The 14,000-nt window shown below is 45.5% G+C and overlaps 1 protein-coding gene across 1 annotated transcript in view; it reads right to left on the reverse strand.

Moving 5' to 3' along the window:
• Positions 1–9,833: 9,833 nt before the first annotated feature.
• Positions 9,834–14,000, reverse strand: part of hfp (Poly(U)-binding-splicing factor hfp) — a 322,321-nt gene continuing 318,154 nt past the window's right edge. The window contains exon 15 of the mRNA XM_070531376.1: positions 9,834–9,865. Within this exon, the coding sequence (XP_070387477.1) occupies positions 9,849–9,865 (17 nt within the window). The 3' untranslated portion in view covers positions 9,834–9,848. The remainder of the gene's footprint in view (positions 9,866–14,000) is intronic.

Genomic DNA, 14,000 nt, shown 5'->3' on the forward strand with positions numbered 1-14,000 from the left:
TTTCGAAAGCCCCTGCTCAGGTTAAACTACTGGCTTACAATTGATTAATCAGGTCTAAGCTCGAGTATACTTGCGTGGTGTGGGATCCATATACTATAACCAATATTAAAGAACTGAAAGAATTCAAAGGAAAGCCGTAAGGTTCATTTATTCAAAATTTTCACCGTTTGATTCACCGTCTGAGCTAATGAAAAGTAACAGTATCCAACTCCTTGAAACAAGTTGAAAAAATGTGCGTCGAGAATATCTTTCTTGGCTAATTGTAACGTTCCGTGCGTTATGGGCGTGTGCGAAGCATTGACCAGGCCGACCTGGTGAAGGGCGAAAAACTGCTTGCGTCCTTTATTGCGCTTGCTTCAAAAGACACGCCAAGAGCAAAGAGGGAAAACAGAAAGGGCACGGTTCGTGCCGAGTAGAAATAATGACGTGGGTTGCGCTGGTAAGCCTACTATCAGATCACCATACATCCCTCTCCTTTTGAAAGTACACATATTAGAAGAGCAGCTATGTAATGCACGTCCTCAAAGTATTAAAAAGTCAAGAGTTCAAGACAACTGTTGGAAATTCGAGTCGTACTGCAGACGTTGAAGTGGTCTGAACTGGCGGCGAGATCTTCCTAATGATGTAGAGGGGTTTGTCACCATTACAGGTGGTGCGTTAATCTGGTCGGGCAGGTCGGGAATGGAGGAGTTACGTGACACATTGCAGGTGTTGCGTTAATCTGGTCGAGGTGGTCGGAAATGGAGGGGTTGCGTGACACATCGGCGACAACCATGATCGACAAGCTGGGAGCCATATTTGCGAGATATGGTGCCCCGTATGAGGTGTGTACAGACAACGGACCTCAGTTGAGAAGCCGAGACTTCTGCCTGTATATAAGCAAGTATGACTTCACACATGTCACCTCAAGCCCGGAGTTCCTGAGGTCCAACGGATTTAAAGAGAAAGGGCACGGCTCGTGCCGAGTAGAAATAATGACGTGGGTTGCGCTGGTAAGCCTACTATCAGATCACGATACACTAATAAATAAAACATTGTCGCTTGATCCTGCACCCTATGTATCGTTTCTACCCACACGCCGCACGCGTCACCATCAACCCGGTTCACTAACCGCTTACTTTGCTCGCACTGACACATTCAGACTTTCCTTTTCCCGCGTTGCTTTAGAGAGTGTGATTCGCCAACACAATAACTTACAACGCATTGTGATGCTGCGTTTTTTTTTATTTGTTACCTTTCACCCTATGTTATCAATTTCTGTATTTGATCTGCTTTGATCTGTAACATGATCTGCAGTATGAAATAAATAAATAAAATTCGGCAAATGCCACTAGCGAAGCATTACATGATAACCGAACAATCCGATCGACCACAGCGCCAGATCCCTTACCGAGTGTCAACGCGAGAACGAGAAGCTATAAGCCAACAAATAGACGAAATGCTGCGAGACATCGTCCAGGGCGTCTCCTGTGGTCTTAGTGAAGAAGAAGGACGTAACCCTGCTCTTTTGTGTCGATTATCACCGCTTCAATAAAATAACTAATAAGGGCGTATACCCCCTCCCACGGATAGATGACGCATTAGACCGACTCTTCAATGCTAAGTACTTTTCGTCGACGGATCTCAAGACTGGTTATTGGCAAATCGAAGTCGACGAAAGGGATCGAGAGAAGACCACGTTTATCACGCCGGACGGCCTCTTCAAGTTCGAGGTAATGCCGTTCGGACTTTGCTTTGCGCCTGCAACCTTCCAGCGCGTGATGGACACAATCTTGGAAGAAATGAAGTGGAAGACTTGGCTCATCTATTTGGATGACGTTGTAGTTTTTGCCACGAATTTCGAAGATCACCTCAGGCGGCTTCAGACAGTGCTAGATGCGATCAAATCATCTGCACTCACTTTAAAGCCGCAAAAGTGCCGTGTCGCGCAAGAAGAACTTCCGTTCCTAGGCCATGTCATCAGCAAGTCTGGTGTCCGTCCCGACCCGCAGAAGACAGCTTTCATCGCTAAGTTCCCTCGGCCAGTCGACAAAGAGGCAGTGCGCAGATTCCTTGCTATGTGTGCCTATTACAAGCACTTTGTCAGAGTATTTTGAAGGATTGTGGAACTAATAACTCATCTCACGAAAGCCGACGTCGACCTTAAATGAGGCTGCAGTCATGGCCGGTGCTTTCACACTTCGGCGAAGACGCCGAGACGGAAATTCACACCGACGCAAGTAGCATAGGCCTCGATGTGTGCTAGTTCAAAGGAAAGACGGAGCTGACAGCGTAATAGTTTACGCTAGCCGGCCACTGTGAAAAGCTCAAGCAAATTATTCTATGACGCAGAGATATTGCCTCACGATCACTTAGGCTACGGAAAGATTTCGGCCTTACATAAACGGAAGGCACTTCAAAGTGGTAAGCGGCCACCACGCCTTGTGTGTGCTGGCAAACTTGAAGGATCCTTCAGGTCGCCGAGCACGATGGAATCTCATACTCCACAACATTCTCAGGCTTGGAGTGGCGCCTAACTCCGGCAAACGATGCCGAGAGCGACTGGGGCTGTACTAATCTAGGTACAACCAAATTAGGAAGGCTCACTAAACTTCTACAAAGACACTCCCTCACCAGAACAGGAATTGGCTTCCATGGTGCAGTATTTGGCCACCACCTCCCAAATTATCGCAACGATTCACCCACGGCCTTTAGTCTCTAGTAGCTGCGGAGCACCTGACCAACAAGGCGGTCAGACCTGTAACGCAGCAGAGGGTGCTAAGAATCTCTGGGTCCGGACAGGCCGCCAATGGAAACTGACCCTGTCAACATTTAATTCCCGAACTCTGTCGAGTGAGGCTAGTTTAGCAGGTTTCTTTGAGGAACTGTCAGACATTGTTTGGAATATCATCGACCTTAGTGAGATTAGAAGAACTGGTGAGGCTTATACATTGCTGAATAACGGACATGTCCTCTGCTATAGAGGTATCCCAGTTAAGAAGCAATACGGAGTGGGATTCCTTATCCATAAGGACATAGCGGGCAACATTGACAAATTCTGCAGCATTACCCGGCGTGGTTGCTCAGTGGCTATGGTGCTAGGATGCTGAGCACGAGGTCGCGGGATCGAATCGCGGCCACGGCGGCCGCATATCGGTGGGGGCGAAATGCGAAAACACCAGTCTACTTAGATTTAGGTGCACGTTAAAGAACCCCAGGTGGTCGTAATTTCCGGAGTCCTCCACTACGGCGTGCCTCATAATCAGAAAGTTGTTTTGGCACGTGAAGCCCCATAATTAATTCAACAGCATTAGTGAGAGGGTAGCTGTAGTCGTAATCAAACTTAATAAGAGGTATAGATTAAATGTAGTAGAAGCCTACGCTCCGGCAGGCAGTCCCGATGATGATGAAGTAGATAAGTTTTATGAAGATGTTGAATTAGAGGTGATAAAAATGCAAACTCAGAATACTGTAGCAATGGGCGACTTCAATGCAAAAGTGGGGAAATAGCAGGCTGGTGAACAAGCAATAGGCAACTACGGCGTTGACTCTAAGAACGCTAGAGGAGAGATGCTAGTAGAATTCGCAGAAAGGAATAAGCTTCGAATAATGAACACCTTTTTCAGGAAGCGTAGCAACAGAAAGTGGACCTAGAAGAGCCCCAATGGTGAAGCAAGAAATGAAATTGATTTCATACTTTCTGCTGATCCCAGCATAGTACAGGATATAGAAGTTATAGGTAGGGTAAAGTGCAGTGATCATAGGTTAGCGAGGGCTAAGATTCACTTCAATTTGAAGAGAGAAAGAGTGAAATTGGTGAATAAGAAACAGGTCAACCGCGAAACAGTAACGGTAAAAGCAGACAAATTTAGGCTGGTACTTGCAAACAAATATGCAGCCTTAGGACTGAGAGATAAAGATGGCAATGAATGAAACTGTAACTAGGCTGGCTTCAGAGGCAGCCAGTGAAATGGGAGGCAGAGTTCCAAGGCAAACAGAAGGCAAGCTCTCCCAAGTAACAAAGGACCTAATAAAGAAACGACAAAGAATGAAAGTGTCCAACTCAAGAGAAAAGATAGAATTCTCGGAACTGTCAAAACTGATCAACAATGCAACAATAAGTGATATACGAAACTATAACGTGAGAAAGACTGAAGAAGCCCTAAAATATGGACGCAGCCTGAAATCAGTGAGAAAGAAACTTGTCATAGGACAAACCAAGATGTATGCACTGAAAGATAAGCAGGCTAATATTATCAGCAATCTCGAAGATATAGTAAGGATACCCCAATTAGAAACAGTCAGGAGACCTCAATTAGAAACAGGAATGTACAGGATACAGAAACTCCTCCTATAACTAGCGATGAGGTGAGAAGGGCCTTGCAAGACATGAAACAAGGAAGAGCGGCAGGAGAAGATGGAATAATAGTCGACTTAATCAAAGATGGAGCAGACATAATGCATGGAAAAATGGCGGCTATTTATACGAAGTGTGTATCGACCGCAAGGGTCCCAGAAAACTGGAAGAATACAAACATCATACTAATCCACAAAAAGAGAGACGTTAAAGAATTAAAAAATATAGAGCCATCAGCATACTCCCAGTATTATATAAAATATTTACCAAAAGAATCTCCAATAGCATAAAGTCAACACAGGAATTTAGTCAACCAAGGGAGCAAGCTGGCTTCAGGAAGAGATACCTACAATGGACGACATCCATGTCATTAATCAGGTTATCGAGAAATCCGCAGAGTACCATAAGCCTCTCTATATGGTTTTCATAGATTACGAAAAAGCATTTGATCCTGTAGAGATGTCAGCAGTCATAGAGGCATCACGTAATCAAGGAGTACAGAACGCTTACGTAAATATCTTGGAAAATATCTACAGAGGTTCCACAGCTCCCTTAATTTTACACAAGAAAAGCAGGAGGATACCTATAAAGAAAGGTGTCAGACAAGGAGACACAACCTTTCCAATGCTATTCACTGCGTGCTTAGAAGTATTCAACCTATTAAACTGGGAAGGCTTAAGAGTAAGGATCGACGGCGAATATCTCGGCGACCTTCGATTTGATTTGCCGATGGCATTGTTCTATTCCGCAACAATGCAGACGAGTTACAACAAATGATTGAGGTCCCAAACAGAGTGTTAGAGTGGGGTTGAAGATTAATATGCAGGAGACAAAGATAATGATGAATAGCAGGGCAAGGCAGCAAGAGTTCAGGATCGCCAGTCAGCCTTTAGAGTCTGTGAAGCAGTACGCTTACCTAGGTCAACTAATCACAGGTAACCCTGATCATGCGAAGGGAATTCATAGAAGAATAAAAATGGGTTGGATTGCATACGGCAGACATTGCCAGCTCCTGACTGGAAGCTTACCATTATCATTGAAAAGGAAGGTGTACAATCAGTGTATTTTACCAGTGCTGACATATGGGGCAGAGACTTGGAGACTGACAAAGAAGCTTGAGAACAAGTTAAGGACCGCGCAAAAAGCGATGAAACGAAGATTGTTAGGCATAACGTTAACAGACAGAGAGAGAGCAGTTTGGATCAGACAGCAAACTGGTATAGACGATATTCTCATTGACATCGCGAAAAAAAAAAATGCAGCTGGGCAAGTCATGTAATGCGCCGGTTAGATAACCATTGGACCATTAGGGTTACAGAATGGATACCAAGAGAAGGGAAACGCAGTCGAGGGTGGCAGAATACTAGATGGAGCAATGAAATTAGGAAATTCGTGGGCCCTAGTTGTAATCGGTTGGCGCAGGACAGGGGTAATTGGAGATCGCAGGGAGAGGCCTTCTTCCTGCAGTGGCCATAAAAGAGGCTGATGATGATAATGATGACGATGATGACTCCAGGAATTCGTGATCACTGTCGAGTATAAGTCGGGGAGGAACCATTCTGACGCCCACTGCCTGTCGCGCGCCCCTATCGACACACCACCGCAAGGCGAACTGAACGACGACGCCTTCCCAGGAACAATAACTGCAGACCACTTCGCCGAACAGCAACGAGCAGACGCGGAGTTACGAAGCCTTTTAGAGTATTTATTTATTTCTTTATCTATCTATCTATCTATCTATCTATCTATCTATCTATCTATCTATCTATCTATCTATCTATCTATCTATCTATCTATCTATCTATCTATCTATCTATCTATTTCTTTATTTATTTGTCCATACTGTGAGCCCTTTTCGGGCTGTTACAGGGTGGGAAATACAATCTTATAACAAAACAGTAGCATGCGCAAAAATAATTAATGAGTAATTATATACAACGTATATATAAGTACAAAGCATATATACACTTACGATTAGTAAAACAACATTTCCAAATTTGTTTCAAAGGAAACCACCGAGTCAACATTTTTAAAAACCTCGGAATTAAGTTTGTTCCAGTCAACAATTGTTTTAACCAAAAAAGAATGCTTAAAGACATCAACTCTAGAGGAATAAGGCATGAAAGCATAGCTGTGATTAATCCTTGGTGATATTCTGCCAGGGGGTCGCAAGTGCAGGCTGGGATCCACGTTTAGACTTCGCGTCTGTAATTGGAACATGAATTTTAATCTAGCAACCCTTCGGCGCTCAGCAAGTGTCGGAAGGTTAGCCCTATCAAGTAACTCCGTAATTCATCGTGTTCGATTGTAGCAGGAAAAGATCAATCTGGCAGCAAGACGCTGTACTTTTTCTAGTTTATTAATGAGGTATTGCTGATATGGGTCCCAGACGATACTTGCGTACTCTAAATTAGGGTGAACTATTGCCCGGTATGCACTTAGTTTTACATCAGAAGTGGCAAACTTCTGTTTCCTTTTTAACAAGCCGAGCTTTCGCTGTGCGGAACCGCAAGTGATCGCCACATGACGGTTCCATTTTAGATCGTGTGTTATAGTTATTCCAAGATACTTCATTTCTTTTGTACGTTTTATTATATCACCACCAATAGCATAAGAAAAAAGCGAAGGTAGTTTCTTACTTCATACAGTCATGCAAGCAGACTTCTTAAAATAAATTTGCATATCCCATAAGGTACACTAGTGATGTACTTGTAGAGTACTTAGACGGTGTTGTGATCGGCCGTTCACCCCGCGACACCCCTCGGTCATGGCTCACACGATTATGGGTCGATGGCCTCGTCAAAAAATTGGAGGACGCTTAAGCTTCGCCTTCAAGAGTGGAACGCGACAGCGTTCCCGTCGACCCGCCAAGGGGTGTAAGACAATGGGCTACAGGGCAGCCATCACGAGGCGCCCCGCATCGGACGCGGTGAGCGTCGAGCCATATGGTCGAGCAACGCGGCGTTCGGCGCAGCAACGAAACGTGCGCCTGAGCAAGCGGAGCGAACCAAAGAACTCGGTATCCCGGAGGGGGAAATGATGCACGCCAGCGAAACGTCGTGATTGGCACGGGCAGAGAGATAGAGAGATAGTGATCTAAAGAAAGGAAGGACGCTTGATTCTACAGAGGGAGCAAGGCGAAGCGTTGTCAGGGGAGAGAGTCCGAGCCGCGACAGCTCCAATGCACGCGTGGCGCGCCATCTGTCGGGGCAGCGCCGTACATGGAGAGGAGGGGGTCTTCTGTGTTTGCCGCAAGATGGCTCTCCGTGTGCGGAAAGCGCAGAAGAAATGCAGCGAAACGCACTTCGCTCCTCGTGTAATTGTGACTTCTGTAAGTTACATGTTCATAATTACCGATATACACCACAGTATAACTTTCCACGGCTCGTTTCGAAGGCAACACCGCATTCACCAGAGGTGCGTTTGTACCTTTTGGAAGCATCGAAATCGTGGCTGAGTGGTAGCGTCTCCATCTCACACTCCGGAGACCCTGGTTCGATTCCCACCCAGCCCATCTTGGAAGTTGCTTTTTATTTATGGAGTGCCTGCCGTGATTTATCGCTCACGGTCAACGCCGCAAACGCCGACACCGACGCCGACGACACCGGCTTTTCTGCGACACGAGCTCCTTAACGCTATCGCGTTAAAATGGTTCACGACCCTGATGCTTTATGACCAGCGCAGGAATACCTCGTTCAGGAGAGGTTTGAGCCACGGCCGCTCAATGGAAACAAGGTGCGGCCTGCCGAACGCGCCTCTCCGCCGGTGATTGCGATAGTTCTTGTTCTCTGCGCCGCGCCGGTAGTGGCGCTGCACATCGGCGAATGAGCGGGGGCCCACGGGGACTCAGGAGGCCAGGTTAGGTAGTAATGAAGAAGGTGGAACCTCAGAGTAGCATCACCGTCAACAATAGAAAAAGTATCGTCGCGCAAAAGGCTACACAACTATGCACGGCGGCAGATGAAACGAAAAGTGGTTAGAGATTGAGGAGCAACAGTTAAATTGATAACTAACAAGTGTGCATGCGTTTACAGAAACGCACCTTAGAGACTCGGGAAGATCCACCAGTGATTGAGAACTGTTTGGGAGGGGTGTAGTGGTTCCAGGGCTTACGTATGAAAACGCAGTTATTTGCTTGGGGTTAGGTAGTGCGCGCCCGCATGCGACACGGCGTCGAGATATTGTGTGTCGATTGCGCGCGAGAGGGTGGCAGGCGCGATATTCGACAAGGGAAAAGGAAGCAGAAATAAAGACAGTACGATAAAAATGAAGACAAGCAGGTACCGCAGAGTCACTTAAGTGCTCTGTTCGTGTGTGTTTACACCGATGACTTCATCAATGCTGTGGATTTACGAGTATCATCAGTTGCTGTCTGTGTCGTGAAGGAAACGCAGCTTCAGATATGGAACTAAAGATATAGAGTGGTGTTGACGTGCAAAACACGGTTTTTGTTGATTCTGAGCACAGGTTTAAAAAAATAGGGCTTCGTTTAAGATGACGCATGACTCACAGAATGCAAATTTGTTTTATTTAAACACTACTGTTTAAGGTTTGCAGTCTTCTCTACAAACGCAGGACCTTGCGGGAAAGAGGCTTTCTTGAAAGCTTGAGCACACTGTCCAAAGAGCTGGTAAGGTCACCAGCCCAGTCCGCCAGGTGGGGTCTCAGGAACTTTTTTAGAAATACCTCGCAAAGCTCTCGACAGTGATAATGGTCCGTACACTTTGCACACCACATGAGCGGGCAAACCGTGAGGTGTGGGAGCACAGCACATGAGAGGAGCTGGCACAGTTTCCCACAGCGATAAACTTCAGCAGACTGCGGAGCTAATTCGACGAAAGTACACAGCAGCTTGCATAACCAGACGACTTCAGGCCGCGGGTAGCTCAGTCCACCTTGGTCAAGACTGAATGTGAAGTGATACCCTCCAGCCTGCGAAGCACTTCCTTTTAGTCGCACCTTGCATTCACGGCACGCCACCTGTATAATTTCGCAGATTCAGATTTCACTGATTGCGTCAATTGTCTTCAACTTGACCAATATTCAAATGGCTAATCATGGAGTAGGCATGGTCATTTGAAAAAATAGAGCTCACCTTTTGCTCACAGACGAAAGCCACGTACCCCGCCATGTATGTGAGTGGTGTGAAGGTGCTTCATCTCATGCTGCAACTTCCACAACACTGGCAAGGCTGCCTCCGGTATAGCTGGGTCTTCTCGGTCACCGTCGTGGTTCCAACCTTTCAGCGCTGTCTTGCACTCTGAACTTGATGGCGCGTTTCCACTGCTGGCAGCCTGTAAAATCCCGACCTGTGCCCCAGAACATGGTTGGCGATTGCCACTTTTGCAAAAACCAAAACACTAGACGCTTCAAGAAGCAAACAGCAGCCGAACCTTCAGCAGCTTCTCTGCTGTGAAGACTGCGGCTCTTGCATCAATTCGGTCATTACCGCCATTGAATTGGTGGAAGCAGCTGAACACAGACTCTACTGGATCGCTGTTGAGCCCACGGGTCAGAACGTACTTGAAGCTGCAGTTTTTTAAAAGCCAAACAAAAAACAAGTATGGTTAACACCTTGAAGTCACGCATCACATTAACCAAGCTATAATCAGAACGTGAAATTAGCAGGCAAACTTTCGCAAAATTTGTGCTTGCCCCAGGTCGGTCAGCATGTACTCAACGACGGCAACCGTTGATCTAGTTGTCATTACGGTAGCCTCGTAGGTCTCCTTTGTGAGCGACTGCATACGGGCTTTCATGCTTTCACGTCTCACATTTTCGAGGTAACTGATGAAGTCAACTTCAAGTCAAGCCAACCTATCATCCTCAGTTTTGACGAACGGCCTTTCCCTCGATTTCCAACCGGAAATGTCAGGGAGGTCATACCACAAACCAACATATTTCATGAATGCGATAGTTGACCGACAATCCTGAAATTGCGCAGCCTTCTCATGTGATCGAGGATCTTTTTGAAGGTATTCGAGGATGGCGATTACCGCAGGCGAGAAGAGGAATGTCGCGCGACAGACCTTCATCTTTTCAAAATTGCTGGGTTCAACGTGAGCTCGGCTCAACAATCGCACTGGCTTAACAAGCATATCTCTCTGGATGTTGTAGAGTGTCTTCAGGAAAACGCCTCCTTTGATTGGTTCGATACCGTCGGACATTTCTCTTTCTAGCAAGTTCGTCCTTAAGTTTTTGATCAGGTGGCTGGGGCCAAATTACAAAAATAGAGGCTCGCCTTCGCACTCTGTATGTGGGACGACATGCTGGAGTGTGTTGTCATCGTACAAGTTCCGAAACATGGCTGTGTTGGTTTGGTAGTTGTCAGTGACAATGCGGACAATTCGAAATCCTATTTCTTCAACTGCCTTGATAACACTGCGCGTCAGGAGAAGGAGCTTATCGTGCTTCAAATTTCTCGTGAAAAAAAAACCTACTGGAATCACATATACTGTTGAGAGTCCACGCAAAACAAAGCAAAGAAGCCTGTTGGCTACCACAACAGCAGGTTCTCACGCCTGGCACTGTACATCGACGAGCCCAAAAATTCTATCCACTTGTCGATCATAAGTAACTTTCTGCTGTATTGACATTTCGTCAACTATGAGGCTGCAGTACGGCTCTTTTTCTGAGAGCAAACTACGCCTTTCCACTTGGAGACGTTCGCGGGTGAGGCTAGTTATTCCTGTCTCTACTATAGATACGGAGTAAGACATTTAGGAGGTGAAACTCCCATCAGCGCGAGCGAGCGCGCAGGGGTAGCACACGCTCAAGTTCAGCAAATGGCCACAGAGGGCGAAAAAATCGACCGCGCGGCGCTGCTAAAGAAACAGGCATAGTACGCCAAGTAAAAAGGTTCCCCGCGCATTATCTCCCGCTAGAGGCGCCGTAGTAAGCGCAATTTTAACGTACAAACTTTCTTCAACAGTAAACAAAGCGTTTTTATTGCATGATAAAGACAACAAAATTGTAATTCCTCATTTTACATTGTACTTTTTATTACCAACTTTGTTGTTTTTTGTCATTTTAAACGCAAAATAGAGTTCAGCATCATTGACCTCCCACGTGACCTTCGGCCTGGATTTAAAATGTTTGCCGGTATGTTCGCGTGCACGGCAGGTACGGATTCCTTGGTTCGTACATTGGTTGGTTATTTTGTGCTAACACCAGTTTATTGCGCTTCGATATCTCGCGTTATTTAACTTGGGGTGTAAGCCTGAAAGCTAGGTTTCAGTCGTGAGCCATGTGGAACATGTCTGCATCTAAATGGGAGCCGGGTCCTGCTGCAACTGGGGACAGCAATACTGGTGAGTCGTTTAACATCACTGCTTCAATCGCTATGTAATTTATTCGTCTCGTTAACTTACAGGCGGAGGTAAGTTAACGAACTAGATGCTGCATTACATAAGGGCAGTCAGGACCCTCCGTTGCTGTCTCCGAAAAAAACTTTCAGTTGCGAGGCCATCATTATGCACACATTCACGAAAGAGAAATGATATCGGAACGCGCGTCACATTTTTCATCTCGTTGTAGCCGTAGCCATAAGTGACTGAGTTGCCTTATCAATATATTTTTTTTTTCGAGGCCGCCGGCAACTTCCTTCGTTCACAGAACCGAATACCCTTTCGATAAACTGATGCTAAAGTACTGAATTTAATGTATCAAACAGTTACACACATGATAATTCACCCATATTACGTACCTGTTGGTTCCTAATGTTCTTGATGTTCAGTTTGGCTTACCTCAGGACATCTATTTTTGCAGTAGTGAAGCGATGCATCACGTTCATGCACAAAAAGAATGTATCAATTCTAACAGCTTCATGTCTTTCATCTATTTGCTTGTGAAATCAGAAGTGTGATCTCGTCTAGTGTATAACCAGCGCACAAATGTTCTTATTTGTGATCTGAATAATACTTAAGCTGTTGACATGCATTGTAGTTACGCAGCCATCAATTTTACGGAGAGTAACCATATTTATTTACCATGCTGCTTAAGCACCCTAGAAAAAACAGTGTACATTTGCATGTGTTCTGTAGTCGCAAACCATTGCAATGTATAGGTCGCACCTTTTCGCGTTTTATATTGCAAAATTGTGCCTATTCAATTTCTGATGCAGTCAAAATTTCTGTTCCAGACATGCAGTAATGAGGATGGCACCAGTATAAAGCAACACACTCCATGCACTAAACAGAAGCTGCTGCCTGCTACAACAAGGTCATTGTGTGGACTTTGGCTGCTACTAAAGGTAAACAACACCTGGTTCAGAAGTAAATATGCTTGATATATGCTGTATTGGCTTGCTAGTCTTGAGATACATGTAATTTGTTTGTAGCAGATGATATGAACATTTGTTCATGTTTACAGTTCAGCATAATTAGTTCGAACATAAAAGAAAACCCTACATGAGTTTGGATAATCTCTGCTGTATCTCATGTGCCATTATTCTGCCCCAACAGAGTCTGTGCCAAGTACATCTTGGTCATCACGGGAGCCCCCATCTACACCAACAGGAAGGGGCTGGAGCTGAATTCGCAAGACCACGAACAAAGAAGCCATTCCAGAATTATTTGGGTGAGATATCAAGTCTACGGACGACTGTTTCAAGAGTGAAAAGAGCCTACGCCATCATTCAACCAGCACGGATATTGGCCGAGTCATCCAGGTACCTCAACAACAAAAATTATTTGTCTTCAGATGTACCTGCAACCTCTGAACAAGCACAGACGACGCTGGCTAAGAGTGTTCTGTCAGCTTGCCCTTCCTTAGTGAGCTTCCTGGCCTTGCCAACTCTTGCCAAGTATAATTTTGTTTCAATGAATGCAAGCTTCTTCATTCCACACTTTTGTTAGAGATCATTCCTATTCCTCATACAAACAATAAAGGTCAACCGATTCTTTGCTCATACTTAAAGCCAGTCACTGTCTAGTAGCATAACATATGTGTAGCACTTCTTTCTAGTGTATGTTCCCATGTGCAATTCCTCTCCTGAAATAACTGATGCGGCAGTGGCGTGTGCCTTGCATTAACCTTTACACTGTGTGCTATGTAGCATTTAACTTTTGTTAATGTTTTTGGCTTTCAATGCTTGCAAGGTAGAGTGGCTTCTTTCTTGAATGCAAGCTTTCTCATGCCCATATTGAATTCCTAGTCTCATTCAGGATTGCTATTCTTGCACGACAGCCTGTGTTTTTGTGCAAGCTACATTGAAGAGATTGATTGCAGAATCTGGTTTCGGCGCTGTGCGACTTGGTACTTGTCACCGTGTTACGTTTCTCATATGTAGGAGCCTGGTCAGTTGCATTGGGAAACAGTCTCTCGAGGCATGCACCTGCTCCTACAGTCTGCACAGTGACATAGACTGCAAATTTACACGCACCGTGGTTGGTGCTCCCCGTTCCGTCCTTTCCTGCTGCTGCCGTGTGCAAATTTTCCTTGTGGCCTTCCTCAGCCATGATTTGGCGTCAATGGAGACTCTCATACATAATTACATGGTTCTATGTGTATGAAGTTGATATCCACATGTGTGGAAAGGCCTGCAAAAGTGACTGCAAAATAGTGATGTCCACAAAACCGACCATGTCCATATATAGAGAATGTGGCGGACCAAGCGTGAGTTACACATTAGGGGCATGCAAAAGAACAAAAAGAAACATGCAGG

The sequence above is a fragment of the Dermacentor albipictus genome, chromosome 1 (genome assembly GCF_038994185.2).
Source record: "Dermacentor albipictus isolate Rhodes 1998 colony chromosome 1, USDA_Dalb.pri_finalv2, whole genome shotgun sequence".
In the NCBI taxonomy this organism is placed as follows: domain Eukaryota; kingdom Metazoa; phylum Arthropoda; class Arachnida; order Ixodida; family Ixodidae; genus Dermacentor; species Dermacentor albipictus.